Source organism: Phacochoerus africanus, chromosome 5, assembly GCF_016906955.1.
Source record: "Phacochoerus africanus isolate WHEZ1 chromosome 5, ROS_Pafr_v1, whole genome shotgun sequence".
NCBI lineage: Eukaryota > Metazoa > Chordata > Mammalia > Artiodactyla > Suidae > Phacochoerus > Phacochoerus africanus.
In genome coordinates this window covers 74,183,145-74,206,423 of record NC_062548.1, presented here as the reverse complement: position 1 = coordinate 74,206,423, position 23,279 = coordinate 74,183,145, and the positions used below count along the sequence as shown (strand labels likewise).

Sequence of the window (23,279 nt, the reverse complement as noted above, 5' to 3'; positions counted from 1 at the left end):
TCACCCAGCTCAGCTGAGCTTGGTCCCAGGGGCCTGCTCTATGTCAAGACATGGCAACCCTGGGGAGTAGGCAGGAGGTGCCATGGACCGGCCTGGCTTTCAGAGAACTCAGTCATGTCCAAGGCTAGATAAGAGGGAATTCGGTGTGGACTACAGCTGGTAGGCATGGTGACATTCCCAGAGGAGGGGTCCTTTTCCCCATAGTCCCCTGGTACCCCAACACCCAGGGCACTTGAACAGGCCAAAGAGACAAGAGCTAGGCTCAGGGCCCAGGCCTCTTCCCCACCCCCCTCTTCAAACCACCTCCTCCCTCCACACCCCTGCCGGCCTCCGAGTCCCCTCCACCCCACAAGCTCCCCTCGTCCCCATGCTGCCACTGACACAATGCACAGCGCCCACGCTTAAAAATCTAAATGCTTTTGAAAATGTTTAACCTAGTTAGACAAATTAGCAAAAATTTGTGCAAAACAATTTAGGTATTTAAAATATTCAATGTTTTTAAAAAACTGGAAAACTGTTCTTAGCTTTCAGCTGCAAAAACCAACAAAATATAACATCCCAGCAATCTTACCATGAGGTGTAACATAACCCTTCGGGAAAGCTGTTAAACAGCTACTGAGGCATCCTGGGAAATAGCACTTCATTTATTCAAATGCACATATGTCAGGCTTTTGCACCATATGTCATTCCAAGCTATTTACAGTAATAATTAAATCTTAATCAACGTTTAACCTCTGTAAAATGTTTGAAGAATCCTAATCACCCTTCAGACTGCACTAATGAAGGAGAAATATATAAACATAAAAGGAAAATGATGCATAGATATCACGCTGGAAAGAACAGTAATTGCAAAATTGTATTTCTTTTAAATATAATCAGTAAATGATGTAAAGTAAGCCAAGGAGTATTTTAAGTTAAGACATCTTGGATGTCAGAGGTGTGAGCAGCTAATTTTGTTCTGCTACCCATAACAGATGTAGCATATTTTATTTTAGTGCCATTATTAGCAACTTCCCATGCCGGCTTTCACTGAAGCACTGAGGCCCACATTAAAATCAGAGAGGCTGCTCACCGCCACGGTGCAGGACCACGGGCAGGGCCGTGGCCTACTCGGCCTGCTCCCTGGAGAGCACTGGCCCCGGGGGAGACCGGGGGCTCACCCTCCCAGTGGGGGTGCCGCAGAACCAGGCTCCCCCACAGGCTCCCCACCGCACCGCAGGCTGCAGGTAGGCGGGAAGCCGGGGTGGGAGACGCAGGCCATGGAAAGGCTGTGGGGGAGGGTGGTGGTCGAGGCCCCCAACCCAGGAGGAGCAGGCGCCTGGGGGCAGAGCTGGCATCTAAGGCTTTTCCTCTCATTGCAATTCAGTCGGCCCTCAGGTCAGCAGGTGTTTATGGCTGCCGACTCCCTACACCAGGGCTGGGCACTCGGAGATGGACAAGACCCGCCTGTGCCCTTGACAAGCTCCAAGTCTAGGGGAGGAGTCAGATATGAAGGCAGATGGATCCCAGAGAGACAAACAAAGTGCCATGGAAACTGGGGAGGGGGTAGGGGCGACCATGCACTGAGGAAAGAACAAGAAGGAAGACTTCTCAGAGGAGGTAGGCCAGGAAGAAATGGAGGAGTCTGATCAGAGACGGCAGGAAAAGCCATCTGGGGAAGGGAAAGCTAAGGGCTTGCTCAGCTGAGGGCCCTGGCCAGCCAGCAGGGCATTTTGGCGTGAGCAATGGGGAGGGGCATGTGGCAGAAAATGGAGGTGGGGCCACAGGAAGGTGGTGGCACTTTAGCTGAGGGCCGTGGGGAGCTCCGGGGGCAGGCTTCTGAGCAGGGGTGGGCCAAGATCCCCGTCTCGTGGGTGGAGGATGGACAGGAGGGCATGCTGGGGATCCTTTCTGCAGACGAAATCCATGGGAGTTGATGACCAATTCCATGTGGGGGTGAGAAGGAGGTGTCGAGGACGACTGTGCGTTGGATGATTCCTAATTCTAGCTCGGGAGCTGGGTGGCTGGTGACGCCACTCTCAGAGGCAGAGGAATAGTGGGGAGGCGGGGGTCAGGGCGTGGCGGGGGGATGGGCTCAGGCCCCTGAGGTTGAGAAGCCAGGGAAGCAGACAGGTCTTGGGTGCAGAGCTCTGGACAGGGGCCTGGGCACAAGAGGGAGCCTGGAGACGTGAGCGCAGCCGGAGCCCAGGAGTGGAGGAGCTTGCCCAGAAGAGCAGATGGCAGGGGAGGGCGCCAGGCCTGGGGAACAGGCACATTCGAGGGGCGGGTGTAGGGAACGAGCCCATGATGGCGGCCTTGGAGGACCAGCCCAAGGAGTAGAGGCAGTGAGAGAGGGACCACAGACCACAGGTGGCAGGGCCACCAGGCAAACAGAGTTTCCCAAATGGCCCCAAGTGAGGGCTGAGAACCTTTAGTCTTGGCAGTGGGATTTGGTGACCTCCTAGAGTCTAGATTTCCTAAGCCCCACTCAGTGCTGAGCCTCTCACTTCCATCCTGGGCCAACCCAACTGGTCATACGTTAAGACCTCTCCAGCCCTTTGGTCATAGCTGGGGGTTGAGCCAGTGGCCCACCATCTGGAGGGCTCACAGATGCTGGGACCAGGGAGGGATCCTCATCACTGGCTCAGCCAGCAGGGGGCTGGGGCAGGGACCCCTCGAAGATCACCTCTCTGAGGTGGGGGAGGGCTGAGTCTCCTCCACAGAAATCACATTCAGGGCCATGCTGGTAAAAAATGTGATTCAGGGAGTTCTGTCATGGCTCAGCAGTAAAGAACCCGACTAGTATCTATGAGGATGTGGGTTCGATCCCTGGCCCCGCTCCGTGGGTTAAGGATCTGGCATTGCCGTCAATTGTGGTATAGATGTAGGTCGCAGACAAGGCTTGAATCCTGGGTTGCTGTGGCCGTGGCGTAGGTCAGCAGCTGCAACTCCCATTAGTCCCCTAGTCTGGGAACCTCCATATGCCGCAGATACAGCCCTAAAAAGACCAAAAAAAAAAAGGAATGCGATTGAGAGAGGGCTAACTAATCAGCTCTAGGGTTCAAGAGGTAGGGACCAGGCAGGGGGCTGTTCTCTTGTTCTCTTGGGGTCCCCCTGCTATTTGGGGTAATGGAACAAGCAGAAGCCGGCCTCATGCTCTATGTCAGCAGCAGAACGCATGGTGAGGTGGTCACAGTGGCTCACAGGTGGCTCGTGGACAGAAGGAGGCAGCAAGACCCAGTGAGTGGAGCAGGTGCAGCAAGGAGGGGCCACTGGCATCAGCCCAGAAAAGGCTGGAGCCCCAGGGTAATGCGCCAAGGACAGGGGCTTGGTTCTGACCACAGACAAGCTTGGAGGGGCCTCCTCTGGGGAGAAGGTGGCAAGGGGAAAGAAGGCTGGGCAAGCAGTGGCTATTGGGAGAAGGGGTCATCCAGTGGGGGACGGGGGGCGGCAGGAACATATGGGTCCCTCTTTTTATCAGGTGAACTCCTCCCCAGGGACCTGATGGCTAGTAAGCAGGGGCCCTTGAGGGAAGGGGGTTCTGGGACGGAGAGCCAGAGCCCTGGCTGAAGTGATCAGTCAGCACTGGCTGATGGTAGCCCCCCACCAGCCCCAGAACTGGGGGTGCCCAGGGGCCTGCTGGGAATGGGCCCACTCTGCCATGAGATGAGCAGCGTGGCCTGGCTAGCACCCCCTAACTCGGAGGTAAGACCTGCCCCCTGGCTCCCAGACGGCCTCCCCCAGATGCCCTCCCCTAGTAGAGCCCCAACCTCAGCCTCTGGACCCAGCTCAGACCCTCGAAACTGATAACCCCAGACTTCTGGTTGCATCTAAGGTCAGAGGCAGCATGAAGCACCACATCCAGTACCCAGCCTTCCCGGAGCACCCCAAGGCCCAGCTGGCTCCAGAGGCCCCTCGAGCAGCCTGATGGGCTTCCTTTGTGGCATTGGAAGGGTTAACCCTGAGCTATTTGCCTCTGTCTCCTGGCTCATCTTGGGTGGGGGGCCAGAGTCAGGAATGCATCTGGGGCCACCTCTGCCTCTGTGGCCTCTGGGAGCACACACACCTGCAGCCAGCAGCCAGGGGATAGTTTACATATTTGAACCTGGAGCCAAGGTGCCGAGACATAAACAGGAAACTGGATCCCCGGCCCAAGCCCCACTCTCGGGGGCTTTTACCTACTACAAAGAGGTTCCTCCTCCTTGCCTTTCTTCTGGTGGCTTTTCTGCCCCCTTTTCAAAGGCGAAGGGCTAGGGGGTGGGGAGTTCAGCATGACCCTGTGACATGGCTCAAAGCCTCCTCCTACTCCTGGCCAGGGATCCAGGCCTCTGAGGGTCCGCAGGTGGTGGCGACGTTGACACAGGTCCTAAGCCCAAGCCAGCACCTGGCTGACCCCGTGTGCCTGAGGTCTCTGCCAGGCCTGGAACCAACTTGCCTCCTGGGCGGCTGCATACCACCCTCTCTCACCTCAGGTCTGGCTCAGATACACACATCCAGGCCAGAGTGTTAGCCCGAGTGTCGCTGGAGGACGGGAGTATTCGGCCGGGGAGCATCTGAGGCCCGAGCCTGGGTCAGGCCTCTGGTGCTGGTGCAGGGTTCCCACCGCCTTCCCAACACATGTCAGGCTCCTTGGATGGTCACTCAAGGCCTTCTGCCACCCTCTCCAGCTTCCTCACCCACTGCCTACTCTCCATTTCCCGTACATTGTATGTTCAGGCTTTGAGGCCTCATCCCCTACGGCTGCCTGCCTCCTCCAGGAAGCTCCCCCTGATCTTCTCAGACCAAACCTATTGCTGCTGCCCATGGTGTCCCCAACCCTTGTTGTCCTCCGGCCAGCTGTGAATACAGGGGTCCCCCAGCCCACCCCAGCGTGTGCCACTCAAGGTGGCCCATGTCACCTAGCGCTATGTGCATAGCTGGTCCTTGGTAAAAGCTGCATCAAACTGATCCAAACTCCCCGAGTCCAGGGATTCTATCTTATGCTTTTCCATCTCCCCAGTGTGATGGGCACCTCGGGGATGCTCAGGCCCCCTCACCCCCTTTTGCAGCTTCACACTGTTCCTGGGTGCCCTCCCATGGGCCCCAATCTCAAAATCATTCTCTGTCTTCCACCTTCTCAGTCTCAAGGTCTCAGTTTCCCCCTCCGCACAGTGGGAAGATTTTCTCCTCCTGGGGCTGGGATGTGGATAATATCAAGAGAGGATGAGAGTGCCCTTCGGCGGCTGAGAAAAGGACTCCGTGGTTATCCCATGTGGTTATTGCATAGGCCGGGGCTGCTGGCCTGTGTCCTCATGGCTCCCAGGGCCGAGACCCTGCCGTGGGTCAGGCACGTTCTAAACACACACGGACGCTTTCAATCCTCTCAGCAGAGGCTTTGCACAGCCAAGCCTCCTCCTTCCCTGTCCTCTACTCAGGTAGGTGTTCTAGAAGGTTCTAGAAAGAACTGGGGAGGGTTAGGCTGAGAGCTGGCCCTGCCGAGCCCTGTTACTAGGGCACGTGTGTGCATGTTCGTGCATGTGCTCGTGTGTGGGCCTGCGTGCACGCGCAGGTTTGGGGTGGGGGTGTGGGGAACAGGCAACATGACAGGTGGCGTTGGCGTTCCTGGGCTCCGAGCGGCTTTGCCATTCCCATCCGTCCCTCCTGGGGGGTCCTGTGGGCAAACTCCAAGAAAGCAGCGGGCGGGGAGGCGGCAGATTTCTCACGGCAAAAATAGCCCGCTTCGGAGTTCAATAGGGACTGATTAAAGCAGTAAAGGAGAAACGCCCCAAACACACAACTCCAAGCGAAAGAGGAGATGGATTTGAGATCGGCGGGGACGAGGCACCTACTCCGGGAAATGGGGAACCTCTGTGGACTCAAGAGGGACACATCATGCCCTGGACACTGCCTCTGACCTCACATCAGCCCTGGAAGAGCGGGAAAGGCAGGACGCGATAGGGTCAAGGTGAGCCCCGAAGGGCCGTGCTTTGTATTGGGTGTTGATAAAGAGCACCAGTTCTCAGCCTGAGGGACATGCTCTGAGTTGAGGGATGGGGAAAGGATGGTTGTCCTGGGGAGGGAGATGGGATGCAGGAAACACATGGGACCCGAGCCTACATGTACGGAGTGAAACAGATCCTAGTGGGGCTTATCAGGGAGGACTTCCTGGAGGAGGGATGGCCGCTAGAACAGCTGGACTGTGGACCTGAGCGCGTTCCCAACTCTTCCCTTTTCTTGGCTGAACGTTCAAATGCTTTCCCAGAGAAAAGGAAGCAAGCTGGGGGGAGACATTAGCTTCCGGTAGGTCACAGCTCCCGGCCAACCTGGTTCATCAAACCCACCATTTTCTTGAGGAAGAGAGATGGTGGAGGCCCTGGTGTCACTAGGGGGTACCCTCATTCTTTTCCCACACACAGGGATCAGGTGCCTCTTTGTTTCTTAACCATGAAAGCTGGAAAGGAAGGGGTAAGGCAGTGAGGAGGGGTCAGCTGAGCTTGACCTTCAAGAACTTTATCTATGGCAGACGTGTGACGTCCAAGAGCCAACTTCAGGGGCCAGGGTGAATAGCGTGAGGACATAAGGAGGGCCTGGACTTCTGGTGCCCTGGACCCTCCAGGGCTGAGTGAGGAGGGGCTAGGCTGAGATGGAGAGGATTGGGGAGCTTAGCTGGGCCAAGAGGGGAGGTCCTGAGCAGGAAGCCCTGGGGGACTCAGATGATGTCTTTTCTTCCAGTCTCAGGGTTTGGCAGAAGCTGGAGGGGCAGAGGGAGGTGTCCTGCTGAGGTGTCAGGGAAGGCCAAAGGGCAGAGGTCAACAAAAGAACAAGGACAGGCCGACAGAGCCAACAGGCCCAACAGTTCCAACCCTCGCTGCTAGTGAACCTGACTCCTTGCCTCCACGCGGCCCCTGCAAAGCTGATGCAGAGAGAGGGCCCGCAGCCCTTGCAGAAGCAGCCCAGCCCAGAGGCACCCAGCCGGGTCTTTCTTGTGCCACAACCACAGCCCCTGTGGCCGCTGCGAGGACAGGAGCTGGGTAAGGGTCTGGGGGCTACAAGCCGTGCTGCAAGGGAGGTTCTGTCTATTCGCCATTCAGCACCATTCACCAGCCATGCCTGGCCCCAGCGGTGGCTCTCAGAAGTCACACCCACGCTGTCAGAGAGTCACCCAAGGGTCAGCATCTGACTTAAGGTCACATAGCCCACCATCAGCTCTCCCTGCTCCAGAACCAGGGTCCTGGTTCATGGTTTCACTAACAGAACCCTCGTGGGCAGAGCCAGGAAGACACTTCCTTCCAACACCTTATCTTACGGCAGGGGAAACTGAGGTCTTTACGGTGAAGACCAAGGTCATACAGAGAGCTGAGGCTGGCGGATGCCAGCCAGAGGGGAGAGGAGCAGACCTGGGGCACAGGGGGCAGGCCCCCGGCCTCAAACCGCCCCCCCTGCCAAGGGACAGGGCAGAGCCCCCAGTGGCCTCCAACCTTCCTGCCTCCCGCATCCCCAGAAGAGCCCCACCTTTTCCTGTGGACACATTTCAACCTCACCAAATCAGCTAATTATTGACAGTTGGTGAAGAGGAGATTTCACTTTTTCCTCCTGTTAAACTGCTCCTAATTAGTTCCCTGTCACCACGCTGGCTCGCCCGCCCGCCGCTCGCCGGCGCGCGGTAATCCCGCTGCACAGTGTCTCATTAACCTTTTGCTCCTCTCCTGCCGCCTGCCAACAAGATGAAGACAAAAACAGATTGTCGAACAATGGCTCCGGCTTGTATGTGCAGCCCCGTTCCCCAGCCCCCCGAGCTCCCGGGGGGCTCGCGGAGGAAAGAGAGGGGAATGGGGTGGGGAAGAGCCTGAGATGCATGGAGGGAAAAAGAGGCACAAAGAGAGAGAGAGACTTGGAAACCCGGAAAGCCGCAGGGGCACAGGCAGGGTACTTGGCCAAGGTACTGCTTCCTGCCCCAGGGAGACATGAGGTTCTCAGACGGGACTGGAAGTGCTCCCAGGTACAAAACATCGCCTGTCAGGGTTGGGGGACATTCACCATCCCCAGGTCCAGCCTCTTGGGGCAGCCAATTGGACATCTCCCTTAGGGGATCTGAGACCCCAGTGCGTGTGTGTGTGTGTGTGTGTGTGTGTGTGTGTGTGTCTGCGGGAGAACAGAGATGACCACAATGGCCTTCAATCCAGAGCCCCAACTTCTAGAGAGGGCAGGGTCAGAAAGGTCATCACAAACCAAGCCCCCACATGCCACAGGGAGGCCTCCACAACCCACCTGACCCAGCACAGCCCTGGGCAAGTTCCAGCACAGCTCTCTGCCTTCTTTTCTTTCTTTCTTTTTTTCATTTTTTGGTCGCCTCTTGGCATATGGAGTTCCTGGGCCAAGGACTGGATTCCAGCCACAGTTGTGACCTAAGCTGCAGCTGCGGCAGTGCCAGATCCTTTAACCCACTGTGCCAGGCCGGGGATCGAACCTGCGTCCCAGTGCTCCAGAGACGCTGCCAATCCCACTGTGCCACAGCAGGCACTCCTCTGCCTTATTTTCATCAGAACTGTGTCATCACCTGCCATTCCTTGTTTATTGGGTTCCTGTCTGCCCCACCAGAACACAGGTTCCCTGAGACGAGGGGCTGTGGCATGGCCTCTCTGTTATAAGAGGAAAGGGAAAGCCCTCAGTATCCATGGGAGGGAAGAGATTCTGGGTGTGGATGAGCCCGTCTATGCCTGAGCTCAGCCCGGCGGAAATGGCCTTGGCTATTGCCCCACAACCTTAACTGGCACAGGGTCCACAGGGCACCCCACACACCCCAGAAGAGAAGCCAGACCTTGCTCTCCCATCCTCACACCCAAGTTCCTAAGGAAGCTCCCCACCCTAACTGCTGGCCCACTAGACCCCACCTCAACTCTGGGTTGTACCCGCGGCATATGAAAGTTCCCAGGCTAGAGGTTGAATCAGAGCTATAGCTGCTGGCCTGCGCCACAGTCACAGCAATGTGGGATCCAAGCCATATCTGCCACCTACACCACAGCTCACGGCAACGCCGGATCCTTAACCCACTGAGCGAAGCCAGGGATCAAACCCACATCCTCATGGATACTGGTCGGATTCATTTCCACTGCACATTAATAATGGGAACTCCCAAGACACTTAACCGTGATATGCCTCAGTTTTCCCATCTGTAAACAGGGAATAATATTGGTACCTGCCTCAGAGGACAGTCAGGTTCCAGATCCCCATTCACCACCAGAGTCAGCCAGGTCTCTCTACTTTCTAGACCCTGGGACCCCTCAGGAGGCCATTCCTTTCCACTCTGGGCTGTATGCATCCCTTCCTCATCACTGTCCTCTCTCCAGGCTCCCAACTCCCCATCTCACAGAACACCCAGGGAGTGAAATTTTCTTTGCTGTTCTCAATGGCTTCCCATCCCTGAGCTCACTTCTCTGAACAAAGAGAGGCACCTGACACCATTTTGCTGTCCAGCTAGATCCCCATTGACAAGTCTTGTCGGCTCCTTCTGGTCCTCTCTGCAGCAGCTCATTCGCAGAGAGCACCCTCCTCCTTGAAACGCCCTTGTCCTCCGTGTCCATGAAACTGCTCATCGAGGCTCTTCCCCTGGCTGGCCCTGCCCTTTTTTTTTTTTTTTTTTTCATCTTTCTTGTTTTTTTTAGGGCTTCACCTGCAGCATATGGAAGTTCCCAGGCTAGGGGTCGAATTAGAGCTGCAGCTGCCGGCCTACACCACAGCCACAGCAACATCGAATCTGAACCACCTGTGGGACCTACTGTGCAGCTTGTGGAAATGCCAGATCCAGAACCCACTGACTGAGGCCAGGGATTGAACCCACCTCTTCACAGACACTATGCTGGGTTCTTAACCCGAGGAGCCATAGCAGGAACTCTGCTTTATTTATTTATTTTTTTGACACCTTTTCTTCCTCCCACAGTGACCTCAACCCTTCCTCTGCTGCGGTTTCCCTCATGCATCAAAGGTTCCATGTCTCCAGCCAAACTCTCTCCCCAGAGCCTGAGACACACACATCTAACTGTTTAGGCAACCACCCTTGATAAACAATAATACCTTGGCCTTGAGGGCCATTAGGAGGATTTAATACAATGAGGCATGCAGAGTTCCCAGCATGCTGCCTGGCCCAGTAGATGTTTAGCAAACAGTAGCTACTATTATTATTATTTGCTATTTTAATTTTAAAACAAGCACCATTTTAATAGGGAGAAATATGAACTTGAAAAGAGTGGACAAAACTCTGGCCCAGGGATTGAAGAGGGAATTCTTTGCTCAACCTCTGGGGTTAGTGGTTTGGAAACTCCACACCAATCACCGCAGGCCAGCCCTTCTAGGGACCAGTTCCTAAACTCTATCTCCAAGTCACCTAATTAATTAATCAATGTTCCAGTGATCACTCCTGTTGACAACGTTGGTGGCTCTTGGCAAGGCTGGGTCACCAGCCCAAGCAAGTCCAGACCGATGGTGGCAAATCCCACTGGCTTCTGGGATGTGAGACATGGTTCCCACACGGCAGAAGCAGCACCTCATTAAAGAGAATTAATTGGAGGAAGAATGGGGAGAACAAGATCCTCTCAGCCAATTGGCTGATGGCCTTGGTGCTGCAGGTCACAGACGGGCCTCAAAACATCCCAGAATGCACAGGCCCGCCTGCATCCTGTTGGCGCTGATGCAGGTGAGGAGGGGGCTCTGAAAAATCACATCCCTACCCTCTTCTCCCGGAGAACAGACTTATTTCACAATCTAGAGAAATTACTCTTATTCTCCCCAATCTAGAGAAAGAGGCTTGGGTGGCAACGAGAGGGACTTTGGTTAGACATCCTGAAGAACTAACTTCTATGCCTTGCTAAGGCAGGCTAGGGGGAGGAAGGAGCCTGGACGTTGACTCACTTAGGCCATGGCTGCTCACTTAGACCACCTCTCTGCAGCCAGAGCTGGAGGCCAGAGTGGGTGGATTGTGGCCATCTCTCCATTATCTGCCGCCGAGGAACACCTGCCAAAGACCCACAGCACTCCCAGACTCCTCCCCACCACAAGTGGGCGCCCCGCTCCCTCCTCTCTACCCTCAGGGTGGTTGAATGAGGAGAAAATCCCCCCGAACAAGCAGATGCAGTGTTTCCTGGAGCTCAGGACTGGGAATGGGCCTCTGAGCTATCCTCCCATAGCAGCACCTGGCTTCCACGATTTGGGGCTGGACCCTTGGCTGCTCTGGGCCACCATCTCCCCAACAGAGCCAGGAGGGCCGTAGACTGGATGATCCTGAAAATCCTTCCAATGGGACAGGCTCCAATTCCATCATGGGGTTTCTCTGCCCTGGGTGCCCCCCCCCCCCCCCCGCAACCACCCCCATGCAGCCGGATAGAACAATGGGAGCTGCTTGAAGCTTCTGAACACAGTGGTGCCTACAGCACATGGGGTCTCTGACTTTTGCTCAGAACGGCAGACTCAGCCCAACTGCACAAAGAGATATAGTGGCTTTGGGGTGTGCCGGGCCTAGGCCCTCCAGAGAGGGATGCTGGGACCACTGAGAAGGGCCCTCCCTCCCATCTTCAGAGCTTCCAGGCTACCTGGAACCTCAAGCTCCCTTTGGAGTCCCCAAACATCAGGATATAGCTATTCAGCTTTGGGGGGGAGGGGGAGGCTGGAGGGTATCCCTGGCTTCTTGGCAAGACTGGGCCCTATAGGTATGAGGATGCGGCTGGCACGCATCACGCACCAGGCTTCCCATCCCAGGTGCCTTGCCTTGGCACCGAAGACAGGAGCCCCAACCCGTTATACTTTCCTCCTAAGACTCTGGGGCTCAGTGGAGGCAAGTGTCTCTCCTCCCAACCTTCCTCAGACCTCGGGGCCTGGAGGCTGGGCCACTATCTCCTCCTCTAAGACCCTGGGTTTCCAAGCCTTACAACCCAGGTGACACCCTGGGACCCTGATTTTCACCTTCCCCAACTTCGCTAAAGGACCCTGCACCCCTCCCATGCCCTCTGTCGAGGACGGAGCAGCTCAGACCTGCAATCACAAATTCCAAAGGGCCAGGGCCTCCACCTTCCCGTGGACTCCAAGTACCAGGGTCGTTCTTCGGCCTCTTGGGTCTACCTCTGCACCAAACAGCTGGCTCGTGCCTCTTCACCCCTGTCCCCACCCCAGCTACAACTCTGGGATCCTCTGCTCTTCCTGAATTCCTTCCAGCCTCCCAAACCCTCACCCAGCCAGACAAAATGGGAGCAGGCCCCGTACCTCTGGGTAGAGGTGCCCTGGCTACCCCTACAGACCTGTGCCCGCCCTCAGCCACCCCTCGGCTGAGCCCTGCCACTGCCCACCAGGCTCCCTGACTTCTTTGGCCCACCCTCTTCTTCTGTTCTCCCCCTGATTGTCTCCACCTTCTCCATGGTCCTCTGACCTCTGACCTCCCCTTCCCACCCTCCTCCTTACTCTCTGCTGGATCGTGAGATCACAGGAGCCATCAGAACAGTGTCCTCGGGGTTCCTGTTGTGGCTCAGTGGTAACAAATCCAACTAGCATCCATGAGGACTCAGGTTCATTCCCTGGCCTCGATCAGTGGGTTAAAGGATCCGGTGTTGTCATGAGCTGTGGTGTAAATCACAGACGAGGTTCGGATCTGGCGTTGCTGTGGCTGCGGCATAGGCATCAGCTGCAGCTCCAATTTGACCCCTAACCTGGGAACCTCCATACGCAACAGGCGTAGGCCTGAAAAGACAAAAATGAATACATAAATAAATAAATATTTTTTTTAAAAAAGAACATTGTCCTTAACCTCCCCACCCCGACCTCCACCTCCATCTAAATTGGGGAGGGGTCTCCCCCACCAAGGTAAGTCCTCCGAGCCCCTGTCTGTGCTCTGCCTCCCCCAGTGCCTGGACTCTGTGCTCTGTCTTCCTCCTCCAGTGGCCTCCTTCTCTCCCGGTGCCTTCCCTTCGCATGTACACAGCCCCAGTCTTCTCCCATTTAAAAGGGTGAAAATGGGAGTTCCCGTCGTGGCTCAGTGGTTGACGAATCCGACTAGGAACCATGAGGTTTCGGGTTCGATCCCTGGGCTTGCTCAGTGGGTTAAGGATCCGGCGTTGCCGTGAGCTGTGGTGTAGGTTGCAGATGCGGCTCGGATCCTGCGTTGCTGTGGCTCTGGTGTAGGCCGGTGGCTACAGCTCCGATTCGACCCCTAGCCTGGGAACCGCCATATGCCATGGGTATGGCCCTAGAAAAGACAGAAAGACCAATAAAATAAAATAAAATAAAATAAAATAAAATAAAATAAAATAAAAAGGTGAAAATAAACAAAGCCACTCTTGATCCCTCATCTCATTCCAGCTGTGGGTCTGCATCTCTGTGTCCCCGGGTGCCGAGCCTCTAGACCCAGTGGTTGGCCTGCCACCCCGTGGGCCCCACCGTCAGGATGGAGTTTGTCCTCGTAGCCTGAGACACCATGGACGCTCTTCAACCTCACGGAACTTGACCCCTCGGGAGGGCCTGACCCTGTGGACGCTCCCCCCCCCACCAACTCTGTCCTTACCTTCCTGGCCCCTTGTCCTTGGACAACCCTCCCCCTCCCAGGGTCCTCTTTTCTCCACATGCCCCTCGGCTGATTCCACTCACGGCCCCAGCTCCCATCCCTGTTTTACCCTGGTGGCTCCTACTTCCAACCCTCCAGCCCAGGCCTCTCTCCTGGATTCCGGACCCAAAGCCAAGTTCCCACGGGGCATCTTGGTTCACATGTTCCACAGGCTCCTCAAAGCCCACGGGCCCGTCCATCTCCATACGCTGTCCTTCTTCCTCATCAGCATCTTGTTAAGCAGAAAGCTGGGCACACATCCTGCCTGCTCCCTGACCTCCCGCCATACCCAGTTCTTCATCAAATCTGGAAGAAGCTGCCTCCTAACGCTCTCTTAAAGGACCCACTTCCCTCCATGCCCACTGCCAACAGCCTGGTCCAAGACGCCATCCTCTCTTGCTGGACACCCGCCACCGCCTCCTGATGGCTCCTTCTCCTCCAGAGCTCCAGCCCAGCCTCACAATGCAGCCACGGGACCATTCAAAACCAGGACTCTGTCATCCTGCTCTGCACAGCAATCCTGGTATCACTTCCCCTCCGTGCTGGATTCCAAGTTCCCGGCCTCTCCTGACCCCCGGCCCCCTTCCCCAGCCCGCCTCACCTTGTCTTGCTCTCTGCGCAAGATGCAGCCTTTCCTCAGCTGTGGGCCACCTGCCTCAGAACTTTCACACAGGGGACCCCAGGCTACATGATCCCTCACCCCCTTACAGACTGTGCCAAATTTAGCCCATCCTTCAGGCTTCGTGCAATGCCAATGCCCTCGTCTGGGCACCTACTCTCTCCTTCCACACCCAGCGGAACACCTGCCCCCAACATGCCTCACCCACAACTTCCAGTCCCTGTTTCATCGTGTGTTCACTGCTTGACTCTCAACTCAACTGGGCCTGTCTTACTCATGGTTCTAACCCCAGGGCCTAGCCTGGCACTAAGGAATCAGCACTGAGCATTGGTTCATAAACCACCAAATCACACCCCTCCCCATCGCATCCTTGGGTCCCTCCCTCCACTGACCTCTGACATCTGTGGGAAGAGGCTGATGGCCAGTGGCAGGGCCAGGCCGAAGGCTGCCAGGCACACGAGGCTTTGCACAGGGAGGAGCAGCCGGGGGCGGGCCTGCAGGAGAGCCGTCCTGTCGGGGGGGAGAGAGAAGTGGGGAGACCCATGAGATGCAAAGTGAGGGTGAGCTGGCCGCTAGCCACCATGCTGGATCCCAGTGAGTCCCAATGCCAGCCAGCCCCATAGCTCAATAGCTGTGCAGGAATTCTGTCTTGGAGACCCGCCCTCATTGGCAGCCCTCTCCCCAGGCCTTGCCCCAAGAACATGGCTGGTTGAATTCTTAACCGTAAATCATGAATGAGCACTTGTGTATCCAGCCCTGGGCAAAGACCGCATGTGGAGGAGCTGATGGAGGAGGCTGTCGGGCCCTGTTCCTGTGCGGGGAGGGGAAGGGGAATGATGCAGGGACACAGCAGAGGAAGATGGTTCTTGAAGGCAGTGCATATCAAAATAGTGAACAAACCACACACACACATTCACACACCGCATGCACGAACACGCACACTCGTATGCACAGCCGGGAGGGGACAATCCTATACACCCCAATGACCACCACTGCACCTTCTATCCAAGAGCCACAGAGAGAGGCAGTGACCTGTCCAAGGCCCAGGCCAAGGCCAAGTCCGCAGGAGGCAGGCAGGGCGGCAGTCTGGTCTCCCCACAAACGCTATCACTGAGCCGCTGCAGATCCTGCCTGAAGGACCCTTTGCCAGCTTCACTGCCAACTCACAGCTGGCACCTCTCCCCATGGCAAACATCAGAGGTGTGATTCTTGGGTGAGACAGGGTAAGAAAACCTCCCTCCAGGGCCCTGGGTCCCTAGCCCCATGACAAAATGGGCTCTCCAGAGTAGAGGCCACCGCAGCTAAAAGCCCACCTCTACTTTGTCACCCATCAGAGTGTTCATTATGTAGAATCCACCAGGCTGTGGTGAAGACCACCAGTCACCCTACTTGGGGAGGCCTGGGGTGGGACGTGCCAACAGGATGGATTATTTGCCAAGGAATGCTGGGTGGGCATTCATGCTGGCCTTGGGAAGTGCTGACCTTCACTGGACCGAGACTGAGTTGAAGAAATATAACCAGGGCTCTTGCCCCTGCCCTCCTGGAGCGGGGCCACTATGGCCACAGGCAGGGGAGAGGCCCTCCTGGGGGGCAGGCCTCAGTGCGGGGACAGGCCAAGCACGCCACCTTCACCTCCTAGAACACCAATTCCAAGAGCAACCGGCTCTAAGCTGACAGCAAAATTAGGAACCGCACTTCTCAAACTTTAGTATCTAGGCAGTTGGTTAAAAATGCAGACTCCCTTCCTGTGGCTCAGCAGGTTACAAAGCTGACTAGTATCCATGAGGTGGTGTGTTCGATCCCTGGTCTCGCTCAGTGGGTTAAGGATCCGGTGTTGCCATGAGCCGTGGTGTAGGTCAGACACGGCTCGGATCCTGCGTTGCTGTGGCTGTGGCGCAAGTCGGCAGCTGTAGCTCTGATTTGACCTCTAGCCTGGGACCTTCTATAAGCTGTAAGCACAGCCCAAAAAGCAAAAAAAAAAAAATTAAAAGGCAGATTCCTTTACTCCTGAGAGATTCTGATTCAGTTGGCACCATACCTGGGAACCTTCAATGAGTCTAAAACATGTGATCCCCAGACCATGGTTCTGGAAAAGGATGTACCTGCTGAGGTACCAATAAAGGTCCAATTCCTTGTATTGTTGTACAACAATAAATGTAATAAAACTCATTGAATAATTTTAAAAAAAGATCCAATTCCTTGTAAATTCTATGCAAGCATAAGACCTGGACTCAGTAAGTGCTCAGTAGGTGTGTGACTATTGCTGTCGTTACTGCCATTGATGGGGCAGGAAGTAGGGTGGGTCCTGGGGACTGGGCTGCAGCCCTCCCCACTGGCCCAGACCCAAGATCTGTCCAGTTGTTGGATTAAGCCTGAACTGAGCTCCTGGGGAGGGGAATTTCCAGAGGATTAAGAACAGTGAGACGAAGTTGCCTAAATCAAGTCGGGCTGGCCTTCCCTCTGTCCAGGGCCCCCACGGTCTCACTCTCTTCCGGGCGGGCCTCACCCCTTCCCCCTTCCCATGGACTCAGCCTCCTGGGCTTCCATGGGAGTCATGGAGGGGGTGGGAATAAGGCCTGAGATCACTGTCAACTCAGATCCACTTCTCCAGCAGGACCAGGAAGTGGGTATTCCTGCCCCGGTGGCTGGGATCTCAGTCCCTGGTGGGGGGGGGGGGACCAGAGCACAGGGGAGGGGACAGGAGAGTATGGAGTCCCTGGAGGCACAGCCCCAAGGGGCACGGAGGGAGGTTCCCTCCCTAGCAGGTGAGGGGCAAGCCACGGGCTCTTTCTGGTGGAGACACTGGACAGATCCCTTCCACAGAGGGCATTGACCTTGGCTCCTCTCTCCGGGTGGCCGGCTGAAGTCCCCAAGGTGAAAGGGATCCAGGAAGCTCCAGGCCTGGGCTCCCCACTCAGGAGGGAGGCAGGCTCCAACAGCAGCCAACGGGAGCCTCTGAAGTCCCAGCCCAGGCGGGAGAGTGAACACAGCAGGACAGGGGGAGGGGAGGAGGAGAGAGAAATGGCAGGGAGGAATTGGAAAGGCAGCTGGGGGAGCTAAAATATGCAGATGGAGAGATGTGCGAATGCCTGGGAGAGAGGAAAGACCCGGAGCGCAGGGAGAGAGGGAGGCTGGGGAGCGGCCTCAGGCACCACCGCCGAGGGTGTGGCCTGAACCCCGGCCCAGTGGAGACCCAGCCTGGGGGCAGTGAACTCCAGGGCCAGGGCCAGGGTCAGGGCTGCAGGGCTTGGGGAGAGAGTCCCCACACCTGCCCCTGAGTTGGGGGTGGGGACCATCAGGGGGCGGGGCTTCTCTCCCAGCCCTGAGTCTAAAACCTGCTTCCTCAGGATGATGAAGCTGGAGTGTGAAACCCCCCGCCCCGGGGAGCCCCCCGGAGTGAAGGGCCTCAGTGGGCGGGTGGGTGCAGCCCGTCAGAGGGAGCCCGGGAGCTCTCAGAGGCTGGGGGTGGAGGCTCCTCGGCTTCTGACTTGAGACTCTTTTCCTGGAGGTCTCAGAGAGCGGGACACCCGAAAAGCCCTCCACCGCGCCTATCCTAGCAGGAAAGCCGGGGCCCTTGGCTCTGAGAGCCCCTCCCCAGGGGAGACACTGAGGCCAGGGGTGAAGCCGGCCCAGCCGCGGCCGCCACACAACAGCTTGTCTCCCCATTGCTGTGCATTCCCTCAGCACTTGGAGCGGTTTTAGTTTGCACTCCATTAATTTGCAAGTAGGCTGCTTTGTAAGCGTTCTTTTGTCTTTCTTTCCCTGGCTGTCCTGACTCCCTCACCCAACAGGGGCTCCCCCGAGGGTCCGGCTGTCTCCCCCAGCAGCCTCATCAGCAGAGGCCCTGCCGTGACCACCCCCCATGGAAAGGCTGTGGGTGCCAGGGACCTCCTGGATGGTGTAAAGTGCCAAGCCCTAGCAACAAGGTGGTGAAGGGGGCAGTTGTTCTCCAGGTGGGAAACTGACCAGCCCCGCAGGTCAGTGATGGATCAGGAACTCCTCCTAGGAGTCTTCATGGAAGCTGCTCCCTGCCCTGCTCTCCGCTGACTTCACATTCTGGTAACTCCCCCCATTTCCATGAGGCGAGTTGTATCTTTGAGGGCGAAAACCGGGTCGTGTTCATCTTGAAATTCCCAGGGATCCCAGGCTGGACTCCCCAGGGACCCTCCCTGGGGACCCTCCCACGCCGAGCTTCAAGGGAAGGACCAACCGAGTACAAGGCTGCCAGGAGATCGATGGCTAACCTGCCTCTACTGCCTGAGGGGTTTCTTCGGACCCTGAGCTGAGCCAGACACAGGGAGCCCAGAGTCCAGGTAGAGTTCAGGCCAGGACATTCAGAGCTAGAACAATCCTAGCCCACCTCCCATGCCTCCCAAAGCTATGTTTAAGCCCCCAACCAATGGGCTCCACTCCTACAAACCCAGTGCAGGTGTCGCCAGGAAGGCAGACCATACTTTTCCCCCAGCAAATTCCAGAGCCTTGAGGCCCTCCCTTTTTCATCTGCCCTGTGGTCCTCTGGTGGGCACTTGCAGTCGCTGGTATTTGGGGACAGCCTCAGGTCACCAGGGAGATGAATATGCAAGGTTCAGGGGCGCAAAAGCCATGGCTTCCCAGGATTTCTGTTTGCAACTTCCACGAGAGATGAATTTTCTTAAATCCCAGGCTCCCACACACTGTCCCCTGCGCAGTACCCACTTCCCCCCTCTTCTAGGGGAGAAAGGGGTTACTCATCCCTCAGCTGGACCTAGGGCCCCTTATCAATGGGCCCAATGAGCACGATTTCCTTCGGTCAGGTTGGGCTCTTCCATGTCCACACAACAGGCCTGCACCTTGCCCAGAAAGCCCTCTCTCCCCCCAGAATCCTCCTTTGCTCTCATACAGCTGCAGCCCCCTTCCTCTGGACCAGCCCTCCCCTGAAGGTCATCTTGACCTTGTTCACACACTGCTGGGTCTTACAGTTGACCTGTGTGTGGGTCATGCCCTCATCAAAACACAGTCTTTCTGAGGTCAGGCCCCCAAATCTGCTCTTCTCCTGTCTCCTTGCAGGCTGGAGGACCCCAAAGACGTGCTGATTATGAGGTGTCATCTGAAAATCCAAGAGACAGCCAGTGTGATAGGAAGAGCCAGCTTTGCCGCTGTATTTCTGGGCCATGCCTGGCTCTGCCCCTTCCTAGTGTGTGACTATAAGCAGATGCTGTCACCTCTCTTTGCCTTCTCTTCCTCATCTGTAAAATCAGGGTACCATACTCACCTCACTGCACTGTTGCGAAGGTTAAGAGAGATCATTCATTCATTCAACACACACTGAGCCTCCACCATGTGCCAGTGTGCCAGGAACTATGCTAGATGCTGTACGGGGCAGTACACAAAAAGTTTTACCTGCCTCCATGGAGATGACATTCTAGTGGAGCAGAGAGATAAGATACACTAGATGAAGCATCTCGGATAGTGATAAGCGCTGTGAGCGGAAACAGGGCAGTGTTGGCGGGGTAGGGAAACACAGCAGCTGTTATCTCCATGGGATGGTGGGGGGAGCTCTTTTGGGAGATGGCACTGGGGCAAAGACCTGGCTGAGAAACGACTGGGAGGGAGTAGGTGCTTAGTAAGTGTTAGTTATTATTATAATTCGTTTTGTGGGAATAAGAAGGTCCCCAAACTGGGGAAAAGCCCCTGCCCCAGGATGCTGGATGGAGTGCCCCCAACCCTATCCATACCCTACGCAGCCCCCAAGCCCATCCCTGCTACCTTGAGGAACCCCCTCCCAGGCTGGGCCCCCAGGACCTGCACCAGACCTCCAGGCTTTTGCTCATCTCACTCCCCTGACCCAGAACGCGGTCGCTGCTCCTTATCATCCCCCTAGATTGACCCCAGTCCTCAGGGCCTGCCCAAACCTACCTGAAGATCAGCCCTGCTTCCTCCCTTCTCTCCTCAGCCTCTCCTTTCAGCAGCATGTCGGGCTTCATGATTCACTTTCACCCTCATCAATTATAGAATCATTCTATCATTGTTCTTCTTCTTATATCCCCTATTTCTTTACAGTCAGGACACGGGCGTTCTCAGAACAGCCCTCGGAGGGAGGCAGGGAGGTTAGTACTATTATTTTGTAATTGGAGAAATCAAAACTCAGTGAGGTGCTGACTTGCCTCATGGCAGATACTTGAAAGGGGTGCGCTGGCTCCCAGGCTACTCTTCCTACCGAAATTCTCAGACTCTCTTCGCCCCGCCCTGCACTGCGCACTAACAGAGCACATGCGCACACACGCACACCCCAGAACCACTGGCTCCAAGGCAGGACCAGCCTTGTCTGTCTGGACAGCACCCCCAGCACCCGACCCCGGGATCCTGCACAGGGAAAGTGCAGGAGCTCTCACGGGATGATTCCAGCAGCCCTGCCAGGGAGTCTGAACAAACCAGGGTCCCTGTCCTGGGCCAGCAGGTTCCCCATCCCACCCCCACGATGGCCTCTGCCCTGGGCCCCAACTCACTTCTCCAGCATGGACATGACGATTGGAGGTAGCACCAGGATGGGCATGGGAAGAACCACTCGTGTCAGCGCCGTCTCCAGCAGGGCCTGAGGGCCAAACAAGAGGCTGTGGTGAGCTGCGGCAGTTTGGGGGGGGAGGGGTCCTGGGAAGGGGAGAGTCACCTGGCAGCAGACTCCTCCCCGGAGCCCCCAGGGGTGTGTACCCTGCTAGCACATCTGGCAGAATGGAATAATTCATGGAAGTGCTCACGAAGCTGTATTCCAAATGACAGAAAAAAAGCCACCCCCTTCTTGCCACCACATACATTTGAAAAGAGCAGATCCCTGTCACCTGCCACATGTGGGGGAGGGTTGGCAACACAGAAGCAGAGCCCCAGGAAGGGGACTGCCTGCGCTCAGGGTGGCAGGGGTACAGGGGCTGGGGAGGAGGTGTATGGAGGACTCGAGATGCTCCGAAAACAAAGCAGGCGCTGGAAGGACCAGAACCCATAGCTGGGGCCAACCGAGCCACGTGAGGCTCTGCACCTGAGGAGAACAGGGATTGCGGGACTCCTTTCCTTTCTGACATCCCTCAAAGACAAAGATTTGAAGGATCTTGCATCTCCTGGCTCTGGATGAGAGCCTTTCTTAGTGACAAGAGGTCCGTAAGTGGGAAATGCTTCTGCGGAGTATCTGCTGTCTCCAGGTGGGGTCTGCCTGGGGCCTTGCTCCGGGGGTGGGGGGGTGCCTGGGAGGTGAGGGCTGGTCAAGGCCCAGATCAGCGGCAGTCACTGTGAGAGTCGTTTGTTTAACCTCCTGGGCACCTGGGTCTCAAGAGAAGGCTCCGGCAACGGGTCTTTCCCCAGAGAGCAAGGGAAAAATCGAGGATAAGGGAGGAAAGCAGAAGCACTTAGGATTGGTTCCCTGCTGTGTGGACCATGAGACAGAGTTACCTCCCTCCCAGCAAATCAGTGAGGAGGATAGGGTTGGCTAGGAGGTGAGGGGCTGGTGGGAAATTGAGGCCATATCCCCTCGGATGACGATGGGCTCAAGGCTGAAACTTTCTCCCCGGACCTTGGGTGCTTCGTGATCAGCCTCAGGAAGGCCTGGGAGAGCCCCCCTTCCCCCAGACTGAGTCTCCTGAACAGGGGTGGGAATGACAGGGGGCCCAGACCCAGTGCCAGCAGCAGAGGATGCAGGGCTGGCCCTTGCCCCTCACAAGCCTTGGACGGCCATAGACTCCCCCTAAGGTCAGTGGGGAGGAGAGGACCAGGACAAGAGAGGGGTCTCCCCACTTCGGGGGCTTAGGGAGAAGGCTGTACGGACAGAGTGGGGCTGGGGGGCCCGCAGGGATGAGGGACAGTGGCTGGAGCCAAGGTGAACGCTTGGCTACCTCCCGGCGGACCTCCTGCCCCAGAACTTGGAGGCCGGAGCAGGACGAGCCACTAATCCCCATCAGGATGAAGGTTGGAAAGCACAGGGAGATATACAAACAGACTGGAATAAAAAAAATTATAATGGCTAGAGTGGGTTAGGCTGGTGAAACCTCAGTGAAGGAGGGCCTTCTTGAAACAAAATATTCTTTCCTGAACCACTCCCGCGGCTTGCTGCAAGCCCCAAATCCCTCCACCTCGGCCACACTCCCTGATGACGAAGCACCTGCCGAAGTGCCTATTAGCACAGGATGACAAACCATCGCGCCCGTTGGCAAACTCTTCTTTCCCAGGAGGCTGGGAGGGCCCCCAGGAGCAGGGCCTCGGTCTTGGGGAAGGGAAAGCTCCAGGGGGCTCTCCTCTGCCCTCAGCAATTAACAGGTCAGAGAAACTGTCCTGAGGGGCTGGGACAAGAGGGACAAGAGATGGGGACTTTCCTCAGTGGTGACGGGAAGGCAGCTGGAGAGAGGCAAGGATGTCCAGAGGGCAGGTGTGGCTGAGGCCACACCTGAGGCCTGGGGCTCATACAGAGGGGGTGGGGGCGGGGTGGGGAGGCCAGCCTAAGAGGTCAAGGCCAGGGCGCCAAGGACAGGAACCCCTGGGGAGTGAAAAAGTTTAGGACACACCAGCCAGAGCCTCCCCACCAGCCCCCGAGCCCCCAGACGACCCACGTGTCTGGCTGCGATCCTGGAGGAGCCCACGAGGTTGCCATCACCGTCCAGGACGTCGATCCCCTGCTCCAGCTCCCCGTAGCGCATCAGGACCACGTTGCAGATGTTGGCACTGGCTGGAGAGAGAGAGGGGAGCGGGGAGCGGGTGTGAGGTAGGGAGGATGGCCCTCCGCCCACCCCATGGAGACCACTGGCCCCACCCACACCAGGCAACAAAGGTTCTGAATAAACGCCTGGCCTGTTGAAACAGCAGGAGAAAGTGTGGTTCTGCTGCCTCTCAGCTTGGTGAGGGATCTGGGGGCCTTGGGGCACCTGGGGAGCAGAGGGGCACATAACCGGGGTAAGGGAGGAAGGGGAAACTGGTCAGGGCTTAGAGCGCAGCCCCTTATCCAGGCTGCTTTTCTGTCCTCAGGGCAGGCCCCGCAGGCAGCCAAAGGGGATCCCATGTGCTGGTGGCTGGAGGGGTGGGGCTCTCTGGCCTGAAGTCACATCTCCCACTGGTGCCTGAGGCTTCACCAGCAGCAGCTCAGTCCTTCGGGCTGCCTTTCCGGGCATC

At 56.7% G+C, this 23,279-nt stretch overlaps 1 protein-coding gene across 3 annotated transcripts in view; it reads right to left on the bottom strand.

Moving 5' to 3' along the window:
• The window catches only part of SFXN5 (sideroflexin 5), a 133,891-nt gene that overhangs the window by 5,438 nt on the left and 105,174 nt on the right, over positions 1-23,279 (bottom strand). Inside the window, exons 11-13 of one of the 3 annotated variants that reach the window (XM_047781782.1) lie at positions 22,724-22,839; positions 20,642-20,727; positions 14,549-14,666 (exon numbers count right to left, since the gene is read on the bottom strand). In XM_047781782.1, the coding sequence (XP_047637738.1) occupies positions 14,549-14,666; positions 20,642-20,727; positions 22,724-22,839 (320 nt within the window). The remainder of the gene's footprint in view (positions 1-14,548; positions 14,667-20,641; positions 20,728-22,723; positions 22,840-23,279) is intronic. The other 2 variants (XM_047781786.1, XM_047781785.1) reach the window with 2 other exon arrangements.